This window comes from Odocoileus virginianus, chromosome 24 (genome assembly GCF_023699985.2).
Source record: "Odocoileus virginianus isolate 20LAN1187 ecotype Illinois chromosome 24, Ovbor_1.2, whole genome shotgun sequence".
Taxonomy (NCBI): domain Eukaryota; kingdom Metazoa; phylum Chordata; class Mammalia; order Artiodactyla; family Cervidae; genus Odocoileus; species Odocoileus virginianus.
The window spans coordinates 25679379-25704003 of NC_069697.1; the positions used below are offsets into that span (position 1 = coordinate 25679379).

At 47.6% G+C, this 24625-nt stretch overlaps 1 protein-coding gene across 2 annotated transcripts in view; it reads right to left on the reverse strand.

Moving 5' to 3' along the window:
- The window catches only part of ACVR1B (activin A receptor type 1B), a 34334-nt gene extending 10377 nt beyond the window's left edge, over positions 1 to 23957 (reverse strand). The window contains exons 1-4 of one of the 2 annotated variants that reach the window (XM_020884708.2): positions 23746 to 23957; positions 6123 to 6362; positions 5084 to 5332; positions 2094 to 2324 (exon numbers count right to left, since the gene is read on the reverse strand). In XM_020884708.2, the coding sequence (XP_020740367.1) occupies positions 2094 to 2324; positions 5084 to 5332; positions 6123 to 6362; positions 23746 to 23836 (811 nt within the window). In that variant the 5' untranslated portion in view covers positions 23837 to 23957. Of the gene's footprint in view, positions 1 to 2093; positions 2325 to 5083; positions 5333 to 6122; positions 6363 to 22327; positions 22480 to 23745 lie in introns of those variants that run through there. The other variant, XM_070454385.1, reaches the window with a different exon arrangement.
- Positions 23958 to 24625: the final 668 nt, after the last annotated feature.

Consider the following 24625-nt stretch of genomic DNA (forward strand, 5'->3'; position numbering starts at 1 on the left):
AGACCCTTCAGCACAGACCAATCCCAGCACCAGGCCCATCTGTAGCGCTTCTCTGAAGTCCACTGCTCTTACCAGGCTATGAGCTCTCCGGGAGAGGAGGAAAGAGCTCCTTTGTGCATTACTGTGTTCCAGGCCAAAAATGCTTTTCAATACATGAAGAGCACACTTTCCAAGGATTCCAGAGAGGAATCTTATCATCTTAGCCTCGGAAGAGCAATGGGAGGCAGTGAGCACACTTTCATCCAAGGGGAGGAGGATGTGCAGTGTACAGGGGGAAGGAGGGAGGGAGGGGGGGAGAGAAAGGAAAACCAAAGCTGGTAATCTAATGAGCTTGTTCTACTGTCAATATGAAGACTGGAAATTGGATTGAGATCTCCCAATTCCAGGCTGGCCCTAGTTCTAGGGCACTACACTACACACATCATGCTAAAAAGACAAGAACTAAAGAGTCTGCTCTTCTCCCCTGGCTCTGGTGTGGGTTTCAACAGCCAGATCCTACTCACACGAGCTGCCAGAATCAATACAGGGAGTGGTTCCTGGGAAAGCACCAACCTTTGCTTCTCTGATTATGAGCAAGGGGTCCATCAAACACACCCCTGAGGTCCAGAGGACCCTGCTTTAAGTTTAAAGGGAAGAGGTCTTTTTGAGCCTTTAAAATACATGTTAGATTTAAACTAATCATCAAAAGGTAATGCTGTTTAGCAAAGCACCAAGCTTACTGAGAAGGAGCAAGGAATTCTCTCCTCCCTTGCGTGAGAGGTCAAGGCTCTTCAGTCTGGGGGCAGCTGAGGCCCCTACAACCCCCACAGCACTGTGAGAAACAAGCAGCCTGCTGTTGTTTCAGAACAGAAAAACAAACACTTAGCATCTTTTGTAGCCTCTGCCAGCACCAACTTCTAAAATTGCTGGACCACGGAGCGAACTGTGTCCTGACTGCCAGAGACACTCTTCTAAAATGCAAACACCACCACCCACGGTCTTTCTGTCTTAAGTGCGCTGCCTGCCCAGGTGCCAGCTGTCCTCTCTTCCTGGGCACTGTACAGGCAGGAACTGGGCCTTGGTCTTTTTTTTTTTTTGAGCCTTGGTCTTATGTGTGATGACCCCCGGACCAGACAGTAGCCAATGAATATTACTCAATCGACGAATGAAATGTCAATTACTACCCTCTCTCTAAAATAAAATACAATCCTCTCAAAACAACTCCCCATGACCTGGCCTCCACCACCTCCCCACCCATGTCTCTGGCTGGAACGTTCTAAGTCACCTGCAGCTTCCCAAAGACACCACCCCTCTGCACATGTGTTTGGACTTCTTTTTTCATTGGTTTTTCTTTCTGACCAACTCCCTGCCACCTTTGCCTCAATCAAGTTCAGGTATGATCTCCGTGACCCCCATCTCACCCCCACTTTGTGCTCACCAGAACACCTGTTGCGTGATTACTTCCTATAATCAACCATTAGTTTACTTCTCTCTTTTGCTAGTCAGTGAGGCTTTTAAAAATGAGTACATGCCTAGGCACATGAGAAAAACTCAAAAAAACTACAGCAAAACCAGCGGAGGAGGGAGGAGGAAACAAAGAACCTCAGATCTAAGTGGATCAAAAGCTGAGCGTGAAGGCCGCGGTGGGGCAGCGGGGGAGGCAGGCTGTGGCTCTGGGGCGCCTGCTCCCCTGCAACAATGCACGTGATGCTACTCTGCCAAGGAATGCGGGCCACAGGCTTTCCAGGTGTTCAAGCTTCCCTTCTTCCTTCCAGTTGTTTTCAACGTAAGTTTACTGAAGCTCCTCTAGGGACTACCCTGGGGGTGGGTTTGGGGGTATCACAGAAGGGCGAGTGAGCAGGCAGGATGAGGGCTTATTTATCTGTTTAATAACTGCTTGTTTACTTGCTTAATAACCTGGATTGCAGTACAAGCTTTTCATAGAAGGAAAATTTGAAAACCACTGCCCTTACTCATATTCTTCTTCTATGGGGAGCAACTGTGAAGGCAAAGAGAACTGTGCTGCCTCGTGGCTATTCAGGCTCCCCAGTCACCCCTCCATCTGAGCCTGTGGGGGGCTCCGGGACACCTTGTCTGTAAGCCCAGCCCTTTACCTTTATTGTCAGCGGCGATGAACCCAAGGATGTTCTCATGGCGAAGCATGACTGTCTGGTAGATCTCTGCTTCCCGGAACCAAGACCGTTCCTCCCGAGAAGAGAATATTTTCACAGCCACATCACCGCCCCGCCAGCGGCCACGCCACACTTCTCCAAACCGGCCCTTGCCAATAATCTCCTGTAAAACGATGGTCCGGGCCACTGTGCGCTGGACAAAAAGGGGTAACCCTGGGGACCAAAGAAGGGAAAGAAAGCCGACATTGTATACATTTGCTGAACTGTGCAACTCCCACTCTCACGGCCACACTGGAGGAGCCCTTCCTTCCCACAGCGCCTCCCTGCTACAGGGGTCCACTGACCACCGAGAGCTTGGGAGCCCAGACGGGGAAATGCATATGATTAGCTGTTCCTCATCTACGCAGGTTCTCCTCCCAGCCAGTATGTACCACAGATGTGAATGTAACTGTCTAACCGGATTTACTAACTCTTCAGCCAGCCTCCTGTGGGCCAGGCCACCCACAGCCGCTTTATGTGGAAGAGCAAAGTCGGGGGTTGAGTGAGCGGAGCGCCTCTGGCTGCTCTGCTCAGTGGCCACTAGAGGGCAGTGCTGCGTGGCCCATGAAAGCCAACGCCAACGCCAGCTCAGGGCACACCAGGTTCCCACCGCTCTCCAAAGGAATCACAGTTCTGCTCACCGAGAGCTCCAGATGCAGCAGGACTGGCAGGGAGGGGAACGACTGCCCAGGCTGGTTCTCAGATTAATTTCACTGTCTTTATAGGACTCATTTATCACCTCATTTGATCCATGCAAGGAGTGTCTCCCTCCCTCTCCAGTCAGCTCCACCATCGTGACTGACTCTTACTCTCCCTCTCCTTGACTGAACAAATCAAAGTGTTATCAACCCCCAAGCTGTTTACTGCCTGTTTACTATGCAAGAGGCACTTGCATAAATGACCTCATTTCCTCACAACCACCCATAAGGTAGGTATTATTATCATGTCCATTTTACAAATGAGAAAACCAAGCCTCAAAGGGGCAGGTTAAGTTATTCACTGGAATTCATACAAGCTGTAAATGGCAAAGCACGTAAGACTGACTCTGAAGTTTATGCCTATAACTCCCACAGCACAGAGCTGCCAAATGCTTCTCAACTTGGCCCCCTCCTCTCCCGGCCCTCCTGACCTGTTCTGACCTCCTTTGGAAGACTTCCAGCGGTCTCTCTGCCTGCCCTCTGACCTGGCCTGCCCCACACACCCCGCACAGCCAGCCTCGCCCTGCCCTCCCTAACAGGGGGCTGCTAGATGGATGAATTCACCCTCCACACCGGCCAGGATTCCTTCCGCAGAAAAACATGAGCACACGCTTTCTCACACGACAGCCTTCGGTAGCTGCCTCTCCCCTCCCCAGACAAAGCACAGCCCGAGCATTTCCCCACCAGGGCCTGGACAAGCCGGCCTCTGGATCATTCAGTGAATGTTCGTGTCTCTTTGTCCTCTCGCTCAAGGGTTTTCTGGTGGCCTGGAATGTCCCCTGTCCCATTCCCACTCTCAAAACTTCCCACACAGGACCCCTTCAGACACGACCTCCTCTCTGAGATCCCTCCCCACAATCTCTTCTATCCAGTCCCGGCTCGGCCTCTTGCTCATCTTGTTTACCCTGTATCACCCACAGGACGCTCAACACACACTTGTAAAGTTACACAAGCAGGAAGGACTTATTACTTTAAGGCCACAGGATTAAAACCCCGGCACCTTGGAAGCTTTGCATATCCTGAATTAAGAGTGGACTAAACCAACCAGAGAGAAAGCAGTTACTTATCATTTCACTCCAGATGATGTAGTAACCACTCTGAACCTGCCCTCGCCTCAGCTAATCTCGATCTTAAAAAAAGACTCCAGAAAACCCAAGTGACCCTCCTCCAGCAGCAAATCAAGTCACAGAGCCAGTCAGTTCTAACCACTGCCCTACCCTCTTTGAGCAAAGAACAAGCCATATATTTTCTCTCTTCCTAAAAATATGCAGCTTTTAAATATATCCATCATCTTGGCACTCTCTACTGCAGAGCTTAATAAAGGCAAAACCACGGAAATTCAGAAGATGTCAGAGCTCAAAGTATTCCTGTGCTCAAGAAGGGATGTCTGGCCATGACTGATGGCATAATTTCCCCTCAGAAGAGTCTGTCATGGGCTGAAAAAACATACACCAACACACATGGAACTCTCACGGACATGAGCCTGTAAATTTGAGTTAGAATAGCAACAGTGGCCATTGTGTGCACATTTTCCCCCATAGGAACAGAATACCACTGTCACTAAAGTAACTATTTATCTTCCTAAACAGACTGCTTTGTACTCCCAGCCACACTCACTAGCTAGGTCAACTCTACTCTGAGACCGGAACCACCCAGCAGCCCTTACCCTAAGTTCTAGTCTCAGTTGAGTCCATCTAAGAAAGGCTCGGTCACTGACAGGCAGCTCCGGAAGTGGTGCTGACGCCATGCTGGAAGCCCTGGCTGCTTTTATTTCAACTGCCACCATAAACCCCTGGGCAACTGGTACGAGTCAATGATTTACCCAACTCCAGTTCTCTGGCCTTACTCGGTGTCCTTAAACTCCCCGTGCGGTTGCTCACAGATCAATGATTAGCTGCCACCACCTCGCAGGAACCCGGCACACTCCAGTTTCTCAAAAGGGGCCCTGATACTGAGCACTCCGCTGCTCAGGCGGAACCAGGTGAATTTTAATAGCTGCATGGTTACAAGACTTGAAGAGAGGCAGGGACTCTGGAAGGGAGAGTTCTGCAGCTGATCCTTGGAATTCCAGAGAAGGAGATATTTTCTGTGAACCCCATCATCTTATTACATGTCAAGACTCCCAAAGAAGGGGAATTCTGAAAGCAAATAGCCAGCCTTCTTCCTGAACGTTCCATCGTGTTGGGAGGCAGTGAGCAAGGCTAATGGCTGGCATGAGGCCTGAAGAGGCGGTACCTGAGCCAGACCCTGACGTGGAGAGGTCATAGACCAGGTCCTGGAGCGTCTTGTCCTTGGAGAGACACATCTCACACGAGGGGTCCTCCATGTCCAGCCTCTGGCGGTTGTGATAGACGCGCTGATGATAGTTAATGACAAGGAAAACAATGATGATGATGAGAAACAGGAGGAACACTGGGCCGGCAATAATGCCCACCAGCTCCACGGGGCCCCACATGGAGGGGTGTTCAGGCTCCTTGAGATGACCTGGGGCAGGTGAGAGAGGAGAGGGAAAGAAGAGAGTGAAAACGTGCGATCGCCAAGGCCTCCCTCTCCCTGGCTCCTCCATCCAGGTGGAAATGCCCCCTTCCTCTCCCCACACTTTGGCTTCACTGGGCTAGTGGATCTGTCTGGACACTCTCACATGCCAGCCTCTCCAGTTCTGGCACCTTCTGGAGCAGTCAGAGCCACAACCCGCTTGGTCATTTCACAGTACTTCACAGTGTCTTCCCAACCCCATGCCCCAGGCACACACCAGGTTCTGCTCCTCCATTTGTGATGGCCTCTTGAAGCTCAACGCAGTCTCTCCCCACCTCCTCAGATCTCCCCAGTCACGCCTCTTAAGTGGCGGACCTGTGAAGGCTGGTGTCTACTACTCCCCAGCTTAGCGCGCCATCCTTCCCAGCTCGAGTCCCTCTTCCCATTTTGCCATCACCGTCACACGGCTTATGGGCTGCCTCCTCCGGGATCACCCCAGACCCTCCCATGGGCGTCTCTGTCTGGCTCTCCCACTCCCCACCAGCTGCCGATGGCTCCTCAGCCACGACCCAAAACGCGGCTTTCACCTCTGCGGTGCACTCGACAAGTCTGTCTCCCTTTCCTGGGATCTACAGACCAGAATTGGCAGGAATGCCCTCCCACGTCACCTCAGGGAGCATCCAAAAGGCACCTTCACCTAGCCTCCAACAAAGGGGCGGGGGCAGAGTAGAGAAGGATGAAATGACGGGGTGCCCTACCTCCACGACGCGCCAATAGTCCAACAAGGGTGTCCACTCACCGCTGGGCACCCTCAGGTCGATCTTGTTGCAGAAGTCAGTGTAGCAGCAGTGTGTGTTGCGCAAGTCCTCGGAGCTCAGGCAGTAGAAGGGCTTCCCAGCGGGGACCAGCTCCACTTTGGGGATGCAGGTGCGCACGTGGTGCTCCATCCCGTCCAGGTTGAAAATGGAGACCATGCAGGCCCCATCCGTCTCACACGTGTAGTTGGCTTGGAGGCAGCTGGTGCATGCACACAGCAGAGCTGTGGGGAATTTGGGAGTGGACGCTGATGTCAGTGGTGAGGTCTTAGCCTAGGTCCTTCTCTGGAGTTAGAATACAATCCCCTAGCACACTCACGGTTCCAAAACAAGGTGCTTTTTACAGGGATGGGGCCAGAGATGACTTTGTCAGGGGAAGCCCAACCTTTTCACCTGTCTATTCAGATCACAGACAAGGCTTTCTGCTCCGCGACACCCCCTCCCCACCCCGCATTTTCCTCTAATTGCTCTAGCTTATGTCTTCAAGAAACAAAAAACTACCTTTTTAACTCTGCTTTAGACTGTTGTATGTTGTTGTTTAGTAGCTAGGTTGTGTCTGACTCTTTGTGACCCCATGGACTGTAGCCTGCCAGACTCCTCTGTCTGGGATTTCCCAGGCAAGAATATTGGAGTGGGTTGCCATTTCCTTCTCCAGGGAATCTTCCCGACCCAGGGACTGAACCCTTGTCTCTTTCTTTGGCAGGTGGATTCTTTACCACTGCACCACCTGGGAGGCGGGGGGCTGCTTTAGACTTAGACTTGCTTTAAAAAACTGTCTTGTGGCTCGGAAAAGGGTTTTCCTTTGAATTTAGACGCCTAAGGATGAGAGCAAAGCTCGGTCCCCTGGGAGATGAGGGCCCCTCCCCCGCATACTCCTTCCCACACCACCACCGCTTCTGAGAGCCATCTTCAACCCCATCTCCGTTCTCTGCACCAGAAACGCCCACTGTTTCCTGAATGCAGTGTGCGTGCTCTCTCACACAGGGTTCTGCTGCAATGGTTTTTTCCTGGCTAATTCTTACCAGTTCTTTAAAATTCACCTTAAACGTCACTTCCTTAGACAAGCTTCCCCTGACTGGTCCAACCACCTCCTCCTCCCTTTCGTTCCCAGCAGGAGCCCCTTTCAAGAGGGGCAAAAAGAACGCCCTCCAAAGAAGGTAATGTTAGTGCCTCCTTCATACAGTCATTGTGAGGATTAAATACACTAATGCACAGAATGGGTGCACGCTATGTCGCTTTAGTCAGTGTCTGACTCTTTGCAACCCTGTGGATTGTAGCCCACCAGTCTCTCCTATCCATGGGATTTCCCAGGCAAGAATACTGGAGTGGGCTGCTGTGCCCTTCTCCAGACCTTCCCAACCCAGGGACTGAACCCGTGTTTCTTATGTCTCCTGTGCTGGCAAGCAGGTTCTTTACCACTAGTGCCGCCTGGGAAGCCAACGTATAGTAAGTACTCAATAAATCTAACGCATTCTGAAAGGGCCTTGGATATCATCACTTAAAAAGTACTATATATATATATTTTATATATTATATACATTATATATATAACATATATATATATTTTCCCCCCCAAATATAGTATATGCAATCATCTCTGGGACTAATGAGTTTGGCTGGGTGTGTATTATCCCTAAGTGTGCACTGTTGACAGGAAATTACGGTAAATGAATTTGGTGCCTCTGAAAGTCAGTTCAGCAGCCCTGGAATCTGAAATCCTTTATTTATCCATCTAACAGGAATAGCACAGACAGCAGCAGTTGGTTCTCCCCAGCACTGTCTCCCAGGAGCCTAACCCAGCCCTGACCTCTGGGGATGGGCAGGAGAACGGCTAGACCCACCAGGGTACCGAGGCTGGGGCTCAAGGTGCTGAACGCAGCACTCGCCCATCAGGGATGCAAGTGGAAAGGGGACCCGAGTCCCCAGCTGGACACTAAGCGCATACTATCTGGATACCAAGAGGGAACATATTCGAACTACGGCCCCAGGAGAAGAGACATTTATGACCAGTCCCGTGAAAAACTATCCTGTTGTAACTCACCCCTTTCGGCTGTAAACAGTCTATCTTTGTCTCTTCCTCTAAAACACTGAAAGGCATCTCCTGGCCTTTCAAATCCAAAGACAGATTAGAAATATCTCTGGGTCCAGCCCCCCAGTCTTGCAGGCTTTCTGTAAACGACACGATCCTTGCCATCCCCAAGGAGACAAAGGATAGCGAGCGTGGACAGGTCCTCGGACAGTGAGGATCTTCACCGCACGGCCTATGGGTTTTTTTTTTTTCCCCCACAGCGTTTGATCAGAGCCCTTTCTTCTGTGAGAAATTCCAAGACATGCAGCTCCCTGCTGAAGGGCTTGGGGAGTGCTGTATTTTAAAGGCAGGAAGTTTAAAGCAGGTACCCTTTAGACTAGGATCCCAAACACAAAAGGAATTTTAGAAGTAAATTCCTTCTAAATGTCATTCTTCTTGCTGACTGAAATTTACTTCTGCAACTCTGGGAACACTCAGCCCAAACCCCTTTGACTCACGCTGGAGTCCTGCCTACTCATCAGAGAGTGCGAAGGCCCATTCGTCTGTCAATGGGGACATTCAGGCACAAAAGGGGTCCCTGTGGCATGCACACCTCTCAACACACGCGCCCCGACGGCCGGCTGGGGATGAGCACAGCCTCGGGGCTATTTTCGGAAGCCAGAAGGGAAAGCGAACGACTCCCAGAGGGCTATTCTGAGCACAGTGGGACACGCGGGCCAGACCCGCGGCCGCCTTTGGAAAAGCAGCTCACTTCGGAGTCCGTCAATTAGCAGCCGGGGAAGCAGAGCCCCTGCTCCCAGACATGCACGCCCCTCTCCCTGGTTCACGGCCTCTTTCACAGTGATTCATTCTGGAGAACGAGCACACCCACACGTGGCTCATTATTTTTGGGAAGTACTTAAACAATCTTGGTGTAAGACAGGAAAGAACAAAAGTGGTGAAATCTATGCTAGACAGGACGAAGAACGGAACTGGGAGCGGGGCCATGCGGCTTTGTGATAAGAGATTGGGCAAGTCCCTGACTCTATCTGGGCCTTGGCAGCCCAGCCAGAAAATACCATTTACGTGACAGAGACGGTTTGAAGATCAGCCCACATCTGCTGAGTGCTGCTGGTCCTCTGAGAAGGCTGCCTACATCTGTACACAGCTCTTCTTTATACCAAGGGAGTGAGAAGTCTGAAAAGGGTGTTTCTGAGATAGCCATCACCACTGCCCACGCCCCTGCGAGGCTTCTGTTACTCTCTCTGGAGCCACGGCAGGGAGCGTGGCGGGAGCAGGTCACACAGACCCAGGGCTCAAACACCAGCTCTGTCAGTCACATGACCTTGAACGAGTCAGTAACCTTCCTGCGCCCCAGCTGCCTAATCTGAAAAGTGGGGCTGTTAATCACTTCACAGGACTATGTAAGAATTACATGAAATGAGAGATTTACGAGCCGACTCAGTGGAAAAGATCCTGAGGCTGGGAAAGATTGAGGACAGGAGAAGGGGGTGACAGAGGATGAGATGGTTGCATCACCAACTCAATGGACACGAGTTTGAGCAAACTCTGGGAGATGGTGAAGGACAGGGATGCTGCAGTTCACGGGGGTTGCCAAGAGTAGGACATAGCAACTGAACAACGAGACTTAAAAAGTGCGAAGCAAATAGATATTCAATAAATTTTAATCACTCCCTTTAGTGTAAAACTCAAGTAAACACACTCACGTACAACGTGTCTCTCTAACCACTAATTAGGAAGTGCCAGGTTACAGCAAGACCACAGCAAGGAACTGCTGTTTGAGTCTCAGCTCTGCCAGTAACTAGTTGCGTGGTTTTGGGCAACTTGTTTAACCTTACTGAACATCATTTTCCTCATCATTAACCAGAAAGAAGGGGCTGAACCAGATGAGCTCCAAAATCCTCCAGCTGAAATCTGAATCTAGGTTGTCTTTAAATTTCACATTGGTTGGATCACTGATTCAACACTGGGAAGTTCTGCTTTAATTCCGTACACCTTTTTCTGAACTTTAAAGAAAGACTAGTCTTAACCATTTTTTAAAAATATTTTTTTATTTAGTTGCCCCGTGGCATGCACAATCTTAGTTCCCCAACCAGGGATTGAACCCACATCCCCTGTATTGCAAGGCAGACTCTTAACCACTGAGCCATCAGGGAAGACCCAAGAAAGACTGGTCTCTAAATTGTCTTCTGTTAATATTCATTTTTCATTGAAATGAAGTGATCATAAAAGTACAAAAACATCTGAATTATGGGATTCTCTGGCAATCCAGTGGCTAGGACTCTGCACTTCACTGCCATGGGCCCAGGTTCAATCCCTGGTCAGGGAACTAAGCTCCAGCAAGCCACACGGCATGGCCAAAAAAAAAAAAATCTGAATTTACTAAAATTTTTCTAGTACACTAAATCACAAACTTAGCTTTTGATTTCTTTGAAAGACTAAATCTGGACTACTGATAACAGCCATTTATAATCTGTTTCATAGTGACACATCACGTGAAATCAGCCTACACACATGTACATAAAACAATACATACCTAACACACTCCGTGTTCCTAACCGAAGAGTTAGAAATAACACAATTAGGAAAGCCAGTCACAGATGAGTCACAAAAGCAGGTTAAAAGTGGTCAGAGTGAAATTCTCACTAGCATAGTATTTTGATACGAACAAGCTAGTCAAACCTGAACTAAAGACATTATGGCAGTATTTGAACGTGTTTTCAAAGTATGATGAGAAGGTGGTCTGTGGTAGAATATCAAAGCAAATTTAATTTGTGAGAGAGGCTATATTTGGAGGAAGGCTGACAAGTCCCGACTTGGGCAGACTCTGTCTTGCTGCATGTTATGGAGCTGCTCTGAGCAAAGACAACCCCCAGGCCCCTCTCTCCTGCCCACGGCATACTCTGGAGGACACTCAGTCAAGGCTGTTGTCCCAACTAGAAATTCCCAAGAACCAAGTGGCTAAACTCACTGCCCTTCAGCCCACATCACCAGTGGACAGGGTGTGGGAGGGGCAAAGTGGAGGCACAAACCTCGGAAGGTAAGAGGCAGCCGCAGAACACCCACATTTGTCCTGGTACATGAAGGTTCACGATGTTTTAAAGCTACAGTATCTATGATTTTTGGCTTATACGTGTGTGTGTGTATGTGTGTACTCCTTGGGGATGGTAAGTTTCATCAGTTTAGGGTGGAACACTGTGCTGTTTAGGGATACTAAACCTGCCCCTTCCAAACTTCACTGGGCAACCTTCTAGTTCCACAAGAGTTAAGATTTGGTGCCCAAATCAGCCTATGCCCACCCCCTTACTCTTCATGACTTTCAGTTCAGTTCAGTTGCTCAGTCATGTCCAACTCTTTGCAACCCCATGAACTGCAGCACACCGGGCCTCCCTGTCCATCACCAACTCTCAGAGATCACCCAAACCCATGTCCATCGAGTCGGTGATGCCATCCAACCATCTCATCCTCTGTCGTCCCCTTCTCCTCCTGCCCTCAATCTTTCCCAGCATCAGGGTCTTTTCCAATGAGTCAGCTCTTCACATCAGGTGGCCAAAGTACTGGAGTTTCAGCTTCAACATCAGTCCTTCCAATGAACACCGAGGACTCATCTCCTTTAGGATGGACTGGTTGGATCTCCTTGCAGTCCAAGAGACTCTCAAGAGTCTTCTCCAACACCACAGTTCAAAAGCATCAATTCTTCAGCGTTCAGCTTTCTTTATAGTCCAACTCTCACATCCATATGGAAAAACCATAGCCTTGACTAGATGGACCTTTGTTGGCAAAGTAATGTCTCTGCTTTTTAATATGCTGTCTAGGTTGGTCATAACTTTTCTTCCAAGGAGCAAGCGTCTTTTAATTTCATGGCTGCAATCACCATTTGCAGTGATTTTGGAGCCCAGAAAAATAAAGTCAGCCACTGTTTCCACTTCTTATGCTTATTCTTATGCTTATTCATGACTTTACAACTTGATCATAGCTGCCTCTTTCCAGATGACAGCATCCATCACACAGCCCAAACTGATGAGAACAGCCTATTACAACCTGCGATCATTTTAATTATTCTTCCTTGGACCATATCTAAACTCCCTACAGCTTTCTTGGGATAGAACAAAGACCACAATTCTACACAACTCTGTGACTCTGAAAAGCCAAGATGATCTTAGGAGAGGGAAAAGAAAGAGAAGAAAGTTGGAGGACTCACACTTTCTGATTCAAACTTATTACAAAGCTACAGCTATCAAAACAGTATGAAACTGCCCTAGGTACAGACTATAAATCAATGAAACAGAATTGAGAGTCCAGAAACAGTTCTATATATCATCAACTGATTTTCCACAACAGTGTCTAAAACATTTTGGGGGTGGGAAGACTAATCTTCAATAAGCAGAAATCCACATGCAAAAGAATGAAGTCAGACCCTTCACACCACACACCAAGATTAATTAATGTAAGTTATTACATAATGCAAGTAATGTAATTAATTCAATGTAAGTCAAAGACCAAAATATAAGAGCTAAAGTTTATATTCTACAATTTTTTAAATGAAAATAGGGGTAAATCTTCATGACCTTGGATTTGGCAATGGGCTCCTAGATATGACATCTAAAATACAAGCAACAAAAGAAAAACAGATGAACTTGCCTTCACCAAATTAAAAAAAAAATTTTGTGTCTTAAAGGATACTAACAAGGCAGTGTGAAGAAAACCTAGAGAATGAGAGAAAATATTCAAAAATCATGAATCTAATAATGGTCTTGCATCCAGAACGTGTAAAGAACTCACTCTTAAAACTCGATGACAAAAAATAATTTTAAAATAAGCAAATGATTTGAACAGACATTTCTCCAAAGATATACAAACAACCAAAAAGTACATGAAAAGATGGTCAACATCATATCAAATACAAATGAATTTCAAATTCAAATGTAAACCAAAATCACATATAATCAAATGTGGTGTTCTAGTGATGTTTTGATAATGTACAGTTTTTTGGTGAATTTGTATTTCTTTCTATATTTTTAGGACCAATATAATTTTTATTTTTATTTTTTTAATATAATTTTTAATAAGGTAAAAAAAGAGGGGAAAAAAAACTAGAGAAAAAACTTCTGTTTTTGCCATGTGATGTCCCAAGAGTGCATCTGTAGAAAAGTGCTTGTCAGCTAAATAAAAATCTCATTTGATAGAAAAACAAAACAAACAGAAACCAAACCACAATGAGATACCACTTTACACCCACTAGGAAGGCCATAAGAAAATGCTGGTGCAGATTCAGAGGAAACTGGAACTCTATACACTGACAGTAGGATCGCAAACCGGTACAGCTCCTATTATATAGAAAACAGCTTGATGGTTCCTCAGTGAGTTAAACATTGATTTACCATATAACCCAGCAATTCCACTCTTAGTGCAATATATCCAAAAGATTGAAAGCAAGTGTTTAAACAAAAACCTGTACACCAATGTTCCTAATAGCACTATTCACAACCATCAAAAGGTGGAAACCCAAACGTCCACTGAACAAAGAGTGGATAAACAAAATATGGTACACTCATCAGATGGAGTATTAGTCAGCTACAAAAATGAATAAACTACTGATATTTACTACAGTGTGGATGAACTCTGAAAACACTATGTTAATTGAAATAAGCCATGAATTATGAGTCCATCTACATTAAACATCCAGAAAGCATATTAGTGGTTATTAGGGGCTGCATAGGGGAGAAGATGGGGGATGTTGGCTTTAGGGGTTACTAGGTTGGTCTCCTTCAGGGGTAAAGAAAAAGTTCTGGAACTAGAGGTGATGGTTTGCCTAACATCATGAAGGTACTTCACTGAATTTTACACTTCAAAATGCTTAAAAATTGTTATATATGTTTTACCACAATTTAAAAAAATACCGTAAATCTCTAAAAAGCAGTATATATAATATAATCTCAACTACAGAACAAAACCAACGGAAATCCAACACATGCATACCCCCCAAAATGAAGGTACAATGTTGTTCTGTGTCCTTCCCAAGTCCCTGGCTCTCATAGGTCCCAGGAACCCGTGAACTCCAAGAGGAGGGAACCAGAGTCCTTCTCGCCTTCATTTCCTCACTGGTATCCAGCACAGCGCCCACACACAGCACTGTGCTTAATAAATCTCATTCAGCAGCTCTCAGCCCAGCAATCTGAGAGGGCAGGGGGCTGTGCCAGAGAGGACATGCTTTTATCTGTTTTATACGCGTTTCCACATTTTCATTTTTGAAAGGTTTTTACTGCTTTAAGAAGACAGAAAGAAAAAAAGAAAAAGTTGCTCAGTAACTAGTGATCTAGACAACTGTCAAAATGTTTATGAAAATGTTGAATTGGGCTTAAAAATGGAGGTGTCTGGCACTACACTATCACAAAATAAAGGTAATGTCTGTTTCTCCAGAAAGGCTGGGGAACCAACAACAGCACCAGGCAGAAAAGTCCTGCTGCAGAGAAATAAAGTAATCAGGTGCTATTGGTAACAAAGATTCGAGCTACATTTTCAGTTTTCACAATCATCAAAATTAGACTGTAAAAACACACTAAAATAAAACAAAAACTCTCAAGTACCAAAGAGCCATAATAAAGTCCAATTTTACAAGTGTAGCTGGCGGTACCCAAAAAGTGTACTGGTAAAAAGCACTTCTAGCTGACTTAATAAAGGAAGCTATTTGTATGAGAGAATAAAAAAAAGCACAGATTTAACAATAAGACATTTGATAAGCTTGGTATTTAATTTCAATCTGGGAAAAGGTCTCAGAGTGGGGTTTGCATAAGAGAAAGGTGTTTGAAAAGCCAGCTCCACACTGTATCTATTCTACAAACTGCCTTTCTGACATTCTACTTGGAGACAAACCCAACCCCAGAGAGCTGTTTAAACAAGTTCACCCTTAAGCCTCAGGTCTAGAGAATGAAAGCTTTGTTCTCACTCAAAAGAGACGTTTGATGTTTATGCTAAGGAGACCTGTCATTGCGACTTAATTTATGGCTGGCTGTAAATGCCTGAACATCCAGCAAGGGCCCACCTGCTGCCCAGGGGAATGTCAAGGTAAAGCTGGAAGGAGTGGTGTCACTATGACAGAGCATGTCCTATGTTCCTGGGACCTAAGTGCACAAACTCAGCCGTCACATTCAGGCTGTCTGCTCATCACTTGGTATTTCTCCTTTACCCACAAGTTTATATTGACATGTACAACCTTCTGCTTTCTCTCTTTGTTGTACTTAAATAGACACGCTCCTGGCTCATTAGAGCAGGGGAGAGCATTTATCAGCAGTGTTTTGTATTTGCTTCCTGACCTACTTACTACACTACGACGTGTAGAGAGGTGACAGTGTACATCACAGTTTTGAGAAAAGGGATAAGAATGGTTGTTTCAGACAACTAGGACAATGAAAGAGAAAAAAAATCAGCAAGGATTGAGAATAAAACTAACAAGGTTGAGGACTGCCCTGGTGGTTAAGATGCCATGCTTCCAGTGCCTCTACTGCAGGGGGCACGGGTTTGATCCCTGGTCAGGGAACTAAAATCCCATGTGCTGTGCATGGCACAGCTGAAAAAAAAAACACCTCCAAAACCCCAAAAAACAACTAATAAGGTTGAGATCAAGTTTATCTCAAATAAAATGGGCAGGTAGTGGAATCAACAGAGATGAAAGAGGTGAGGTACAGATTATGACGTTCCCAGTCACACACAAATGTCTGTGGCATTTTCGAGCGACTAGGATGAAAACTGTATATACAGGAGATAATGAAATTACAGCAGGACAGAACTGGAATTATTTACCTAGGATTTTGCTGAGAGGATGGAAAAGAAATGAATGAATTCAATTAAATTATTAAGTACCCAAAATACACAAGGCTCTGTGATAGAACAAAGACACATAAAGAAAATATAAGGCGGTTCCTAGCATCAACTTTCAGGGCGTAGACGGTGGGAGAGTGGGAGGAGGAGAAAACTTTAAGCCAGTGTGAACCTCTATGTTACTGACGTGGACCAACAAAAAAAGCAGAGAGGATGGAGTTACTGGCTGGGGGACAGTAGGAAGACAAAGTGGGTCCCACACTTGGAGGATGTTGGATTTGTCTGAGAAGGCCAAGACCAAGAAAAGCACAAGGCATGTGAGGTCCAAAGTAAGTGGACAACAGGACAACAATGCCAGGGTTCTAGCCAAAGATAAGGGCAATAAGCCAGACCAGACCAGACTGCATGGATTGTGATGGCATGCGAAGGGGTCTGCAGTCCATCCTGGAGGCTACATAAAAGTGACAGAGGAGGTACACTTTCCAGAGTTGAATCCAGTGGTAGGATGGAAAGGCAGGGACTGGTTGGAAAGCTACTTTAACAGTCACCGCAGAGTACAGGATTTTGAGCATGTGCTGTGGAGTCAGACTTTAGGCCCACTGCTTAACCTCTATGCCTCAGTTTTCTCACCTGTAAAATGGGGGTGAGAGTGGCTCACAGAATGGCCGTACAGAGTAAGGAATGCAGCCCAAATGCCCAGTGTAACACTTGAGTAGATGGTACACATTAAGGAAATCAGATGGTTTTATTATTGCCATCATCCTAGTGAATGAGAAGGGGCTGTGCTCTGTGTGGTTTTATGGTTGTTCTAACATGCAGAAGTCAATCTGTGTGCAAATTTCCTAACGGCAAGGACAGATTCTTTATTCAGTATCCCCCTCAACACTGAGCTTGAGGAGTGCTCCCTAACAACTAGGGAGATGTTAGGAAAGAACACTGAATCTGAATTTATCTACTGCAAGTGTAGAAAGTAATGTACAAATGTACACCAAGACAATACATCACGATCTGGGGCCAGGGGTGCTCAACACGAAGAATACTTTTTATAAAAATAAAAACCCCTCAAGTCACAGATTCCTCAACACATCAAAACCATTTAAAGCATCCACAATCTTCTCTCTCCTCCAAACCTCACAATGTCTAGGAAAATGTAACGGGCAGCAGCTGAAAGCCACATGTGGTCTCAGGACTTCTTTCCACATGTAAGTCCGTCCATGGGATGGCAGGGTGACCCGGTCTCAAGGAGCCTCAAGCCTATCTTGGGGAGTGCGCTTATCCCTCAATCCTGTTTTCCTTCTCCTCATATAACTATCTGACTCACCCCACATGCATTTTTAAAAACAATACCTATTTACTATTTCAGTTTCTGTAGGTCAGAAGTCCAGGCATAGCATGACTGATATTGGCTGGGGCTTTCTCATCTAGGGCTGGGACCTCTTTCAATCTCACTCATTGCTGGCAAACTTCAATGCCCTGTGGATGAAGGACTATGCCCTACTCGCTGATGGCCAGGGACCACTCAGCTCCTAAAGTCGGCCTGCAGTTCCTGGTCACACGGCTCCCATGGGCAATTCACACTTAAATGTTTACTTTCTCCCAAGCCAGCTGGGGCATCACTGCCTTCCTCTTCTGCAATCAGCTGAGAAAATGCTCTGCTTTCAAAGGGCCAGCTTGATTAGGTCAGGTCCACCATGACAGCGTGCCCATCTGAAGGTGAACTGATTTAAACCCTTCACAATACAGTTGACCCTGGAACAACTCAGGGGTTAGGGGCACTGACTGCTACAGAGTCAAACACACATGGATAACTTAACAATCACCCCACTAGATCTGCAGTTCCGCATCTGTGAATTCTGCCAACCTCGGTACTGCATAGTACTGCACTTTGGTATTTACTGAAAAAAAACAAAACACCCATGTATAAGTGGACCCATGCAGTTCAAAACGCATTGCTCAAGGGTCAACTGTACCACCTTCATTCATGTCTGAGTAACTGAGAACAGGTGTGTGCACACCTAAGGCTGGAAATCACGGGGAGAAGGGAGCAGTAGGAAGGACTGTGGTAGACATAATCACCTTGTCCTTTGTTTCTGTATCATCTATTTCACCTGCCAGAAGGTGAGCTTCAAGAAGGTAAGCGTTTCGTCTCTTTCTGTTTACTGGTGTATCTCTGCACCTACAACAGTGCCTGGTATATGGTAGGTGCTCAGTAAGCCTGTGTTACAGGAACCTTTAGATCACACAGCAGTTCTCAATATATGTACATATATACCTGTTTATTCACAGGCTAGAAACGAGACTTAATGCTGTATACATTACACTGGTACAGTGAAACCATTTAGGAGTCCTGGGAATTCCATATCTGATTTTCTCTTTGCCACAATCATTGCACTGCTTGAACAAAATAGTCAATTCTCATTATTCATGGATTCGTATTTGTGAATCTGCCCACTTGCTAAAATTTATCTGTAACCCCAAAATCAATACTCTCAGTGCTTTCACGGTCACTCACAGGTGAGCGCAGAGGGGTGACAAATTTGAGTCCGAGGTTGAATAAGAACACTCTGGCTCTCATACTGTTAATACGTGTTCTTCTCATGGTATGTTCAGCGCCAGGCTTTCTGTCTTTTTGTGATTTATGCTGGTGATTTCACTTTAAAACGGCCCCAAGAGTAGTGCGGAAATGCTGTCTAGTGTCCCCAAGTTCAAGAAGACAGTGACATGCCTTAGAGAGAAAATACATATGCTGAACAAGCTTCATTCAGGCAGGCATTATAGTGCTGCTGGCCCTGAGCTCAACTTTAATGAATCAACAACATATATTAAACAACTTGTCTCTAAACAAAAACACAAATAACATAAGGTTATGTGCTGATCAGCTGATGAAAGCACTGCAAGCAGCAGGAGCAGCGGTCCAGTATTTGCTAATCCAGTGTTCAACTGGGCTTCACAGAACAGTTGCCGAAAATAAGGCCACCTGTGTTAGTCCCATTTTACAGATGAAACAATGAGATGGACGGGGCTGTGACGTGGCAGCCCCCAGCGCACTCCAGCACACCATCCTGTTTTATTTCCTTCACAGCACTCATGACTGATAACTGTGTTTACTCATTTATTTTCAGTCTGAGCCTCTGCGATCATAAGTTCCATGAGGAGTTAGGGATTTCTGTCCCTCTTGTTCCCTGTTGCCTCCTCGTGCCAAGAAGCATTCCAGGCACACACCCAACCAAGTGAATAAAGAAACCTCCTATATGCAATTGTGTAAATATTAGGGTGACTGATACTTTAAAGGGAAAGGCAGTTACTTTCATTATGTTAAATTCAAAATATTTAGCAAGACAAATGAGGCTTCAGACTAAATGGAGAGAGAAAAAAAACCAAAAAGGACACCACAGCTGCCTAAGGTGGCACCGTGTGGGATGCCCCGCAAGCAGGTAAGACTGCCAGGCAGGCTGGAGGACCAAAACTACAGAGGAAGAAGAAAGCTACACCAAGAATGGTATTTACCTGCGACAGAGAAGCTGGGGGGCAGAGAACAGGCGAGACCAGAGATGCTGCCTCCAGGCCCAGCTGCAGGTTGAACCATGTATGAGGGACAGAAGCTGAGGACAGCAAAACCCGAGAGGCATGGGACGCAACCGGGCCATGAGGGCCCCTGCAGAGTGGCAGCCTGCAGGGGACTGCCGGCTCCGATCCTTTCAAAGGTCTGGGCACTCCCAGGCCAGGTGGAACTGATGGGCTCCAGAGGCCCTCAGCGCTTCCAGCATCGGAGGGGGCTGATGAGCAAGAGGACTCCAGCATTTTCTTCTCCCGAACACAGACAGGAAAATGAGGTAAGACCCTCTTACATCAACTCCTGCTGTAACAGACAGATAGCACAAGGGCTCGAGACAAAGAGGCGGGATTCCAGAATTAATGTTCACCGCGCCTCTGAGCAAAGATTGAACCGTAAACAATAAACATTTCAAAATTAAAACAAAAGAGCCACTTCAGGATTCTAATTTAACCTTCAGAAATAAAGAAGATCTCAAGCACTGCAGACTGAGAATTCCATTCCACCTCAACACCCTGTGCTCCTGAGTTATTATGAGAACAGGCTGAGGCTGCAACGCAATTCAACTCCTGTTCCAAAATGCAACAAGCAGCTTCAACAGGCCATGCTGGAAGAAGCAGCACGCCCCATCGTCTCCTTGTCTCCTGATTCATATTTTGGTAGCAAGGTTACAATTAGCTCACCGGTGGCGAATAAACCTATTTATAACACAGCAGTCCACCTGAAAGACACAATCATCTAAAAAGGTTTTTAGAGGAAAACAAAGTGCAGCTTCTTTTACTGCCTGCAGATTCCCAAGGCCCTGTCGGATGAAGTCCTCAGTCTAACCTTCCTGTGTTCACAGGCACCATTCCGGCCACCTCTCTGCCTCCATGTTCTTATGTAACATTTACATAGTGCCATAAACATACCCAGAGTTGCGTAAGAATGAAAGCGCTGCCAAACCAATAAAGCCTAAAGCAGGTCACTCCCCCCAGACTGTCTTTGATTAGCACAGGTATGCTGCCAGGTCTAGAATGTGAGGGCTTGTCAAGAGACAGAAATTAACTTGAGGAAATCTGACAGGGGTCCACAAAAATGCAAGAGAGAACAAATTAACCACATTGTGACATGTGCTGCTTCTCTCAAACCCAGGAGTTACTCTCTGCCCCATAAGATAAAAAGTAACCCAACATTGCATGTTCACTGAAGTCAGAAACTGTGTCTAAAAATACCACCCAGCCAACTGGCTGTCAGTAAGTCAGTCTCACAAATGTCCCAATAAGAGAGACACAGACCAGTTCTTTACTTCAAGGAGGCAAAACTGAGGCAGCCACAGAAAGGTGAAGTGCCTGACTCAAGGACAACCTGTCAGGGAGCAAAGTTCTGGGGCTGGAGAGCAGCCTCCTCCCCCAACCTGGCTCTAACCTTTAACCAGAGTAGCCATTTTATTGTGTTAATCACATCTGTTCCAGGAGCTCTTAACAAAACGAATCGGAGATTCTCTTTTTCTCTACAAGAGTTCACTTCTGCTGTATTTCAAATTCATGTCCACTCAACAAAAGTATAAGACTTGGCCTGGGATTAAATTTTTGGTTTAATCACAGAAATTCAAAATATTCCCATCAGAACCTCAAATGTCTCCCTTGTAGCTTTTGTCTTAAGAAAATCAGTGTCATGTTCTCCTGCTACTAATTCAGCTTTACATTTTTAAATACTAAAGTGAAAATGCCAAAGGTAGGCCTTAGAATTTGGTCCACCTATTAAATGGATGCAGTTTATAGGTCTGTACCACTGGCCTTTTACTAAGTCGCTACTAGTTCACTATTTAACACAGACATCTAGCCCTTGCTGTCCTCACATCCTGTCTTCACAGGCATCAGGGCTGCCTGGCCTTGGTGCTCCTCCCGGCCCACCTAGGGGAGCACGACAGAGGAAGTGTGGGGAGGACAGCAATCAACTTCTTGTTATCTCACAGCCTCTATATTCCCAGAACTGATGCTTCACTCTTAAGCCTTTTGCAACAGTGGTCTCTGTAGCATGCACTATTGGCAACGAGATGTGTCCCGGAAAAAACTGTAGTGTCTGGCCAAGTTTGAAGGCCTTCGAGAATGTTTGCTGGATACACAACCTAATTTCCAATTAACCAAAAAAAGAAACCAACTCCCTACTATGCCCACCCATCCTCACCCCAACAAACATCCATTTCGGGAAGGTTACAAAAAATGAACCTGCCCCGTTCAGAACCAGTTGGATCATCAATTAAACATTCTTAACTAGGCTCATGACAACAAGAAATACCCCACCAGACACTACACCAAACCAACAGGGAAATGGCTAAGAACCTCAGATATATTAGCAACAGGATAAAAATTCCTAAGGAAGGAATTTACAGATTTATTCATACACATGTAAAATGACAAACCTGACGGCTGAATCTCCTTATTTACTACCCAACTAGAGAAATAACATCACGATACACATTCCAAAAACATGGCCCAAAAATAAGGCCCAGCGTACATTATTCATGAAAACCATTAACTTACCACGAATGTCAGGCTGTGTTCACATACCTTCACCACATCTATCCGACCCCACAGCGCGTTACCTCTGCCACAGAGCAGCGAGATCCAGGAACACACATGACAGCCTTAGCAGAAGCATTAACCAGTGAACAAAGACCCCACCACACAGGCTGCACCACTGGAAACAAACATTAAGGCTGGAGGGAATGAACTTGTTTGTGAGATGCCAAAATGAGATCAAGTCTTTGGCTGATTGTCTTATTTCTGAAAGAAGCCTGAACCCACCTGAGAACCATTATTTTTTGGTGGAGAGAAGAGAGCCACGGAACACACACTTGATCCCCCACTGCTAGAAGGTTAGGGGCTGCTGAGAAGTCAGAGCAGCAGGCTTTGTACATCGGGAGCAAACACAGTCCTGACTGTCTCTCCCGGATCCAACTGTGGGTCAATAATCACTCCAATATAAAGGCCAAATATAACCTTCATCTGCTACACTAATGCCAGCACAGGGTTGAGACGACTCCCTTAAATATTTTAGGGTTTCATCTGCTTTCCTCAAGCCCGTATAGCCTCACAAACGAGACACCCAACTGAGTGTCCCACAGAAAGGTACCACTTCGATAGTGAGAAGGATGGGGGTGCTACCAGGGAGCAGAAGGCTGTGGGAGTTGGAAGGTGAGGGGTGTGCAAGGGTGGGGGAGGAGGTAGGGGGAAGGGCTGGGAAGAGCGCTGGTGTGGGAAGGTAAATAAATCCTGACCAAGGGCCAAGAGCTAGTCTGGTGGTGGGGTTCTAATCTTGGCGGTGGGGGGCAGTTCGACGATGTCACCTGAAAGGCATCCACAGTGACCAAATGAATGGACCCCCTGAGGTGGGGTGGGAGTGGCGAGGGAGAAAGCAAATACACCTAGATGCAGATTAACCGTTCTAGAGCTAGGTTTCCTAGGGTTAGAGAGATTCTAAAGCCAAGCTCCAGATAGGGGCCTGTTCGTCCCATTTCCTCCACCGAGCTTCCCCGGGGCATGTGGACTGGAGGTGGGGGGTTGGCCCCACTGAACTCAAGGGACTGCCCGAGGGGGAAATGTGACTCGCTTTCCCAGAACATCAGGGAGGAAGGAGAGGGAGGAGAAGAAGCACCCCAACTGCAGGAGGGAGCTGACGGAAAGGCTGAAGCCCCCTTCCCCTTTTATCTATGGTGCGCAAGGGCTCTCAACGTCAGGATACCTCAGAGAGGCAAAGACCCTATCGCCGAAGCCCCATAATCTTGGCGGGAGAAAAGGCGCGCCCCCCCCCCCCCCCACGCTGGAGCATCTGCACGGAGGGAATGAAGACCCCCGCCCCTGGACATGCTGAGCGGCAGAAACGTGGATCTCCAAATCTCGGGGAAGGAAGCCTGCACTCCCTTCTATGGAACATAGGGGTGCTGGGAGCGCGACCCTCGAGAGCTCCCCGAATCCAGTCCCTCCTGGGAAACGGCTCGGGTCCCCAGGGGCCCGGCGTGAGCTCGGTCCCGGCCGGGCGGCCGCGCCTCGGGGATCGGGGGAAGCCGACCCGGGTGGGGGGTCACCGCGACTCCCCCGCGCCCCCCGCCCGGCCATATTGTGCGCGTGGGGAGGGGGCGCGCTGTAGCCAGGAGCCGCGGCGCGAGGCCTCGCCCTCGCCCGGCCCGCTCCATCCCGGCCCCCGCCCCCGCCCCGGGACTCACCCTGGATCCCCCGGGGCCCGGACCCGCCGCTGCCGGCAAGCAGAAGGACAACAAGGGGGAAGAAGGAGGAGGCTCCGGCCGACTCCGCCATAGTAACCGCCGCCGCCGCCGCCGCAGCCCAGCAGCGCCCAGCGCGCGCGCGCGCGCCCCCGGCGCCTCCCCTCCTCCCGCGGCCCGGCTCCCGCCTCCCTCTCCTCCACCCGGCGCCGGCACGTGCGCTCCCGGCGGAGCCGGCGCCGCGGCCGCCGCGCGCGCCCCCGAAGGGCGGGGCCGGGTGCGCGCGGGCGCCCGCCTTAAAGGGGAGTGTCCCCGTTAAAGGGGTGGGAGGGGTTCGCGCCTCGGCCAACCTCACCCGTGGGTGCCAAGCGCGGCGCAAAGGCCGAGCCCCACACGCGGCCTCCGCCCAGTTCTGCACCCCCCGCAGCGCGGAGTGATCTTATCAGCACCGGCCCCCATCCCTCGCATGGAACGTTCTACGAGTCCCGTGCGCTTGTTCCCTTTTCCTTCGTGCCTACTGCTTAGCCTCAAGCGCCCATCACGTCCCACTGGGATCCTCGTAACCATCTCCTAATTAGTCTCCCAGCCCCAGTCGCCCCCTGCGATGCGCAGGACGCACAGCCACCTGTGTGATCGAATCATGGGATGCCCCTTCCTAGAATGTACAGGGCTTTTTCATGACAGTACTCAGTCTTGGTGAGGGTGCTTCGTGAAGCACTCGCATGCTGTTGGTAGGTAGAAACCTTTTGGTAAACAATTTGGCATTATGTATCAAATGTCTTAAAATGTTCATACCCCAGTCTCCTATCTTCAAGCAATAATAGAAATGAGGATAGGTATTTGTGAGAAATGTTAACTATTGCATGTTTATCACTGTAAAAGC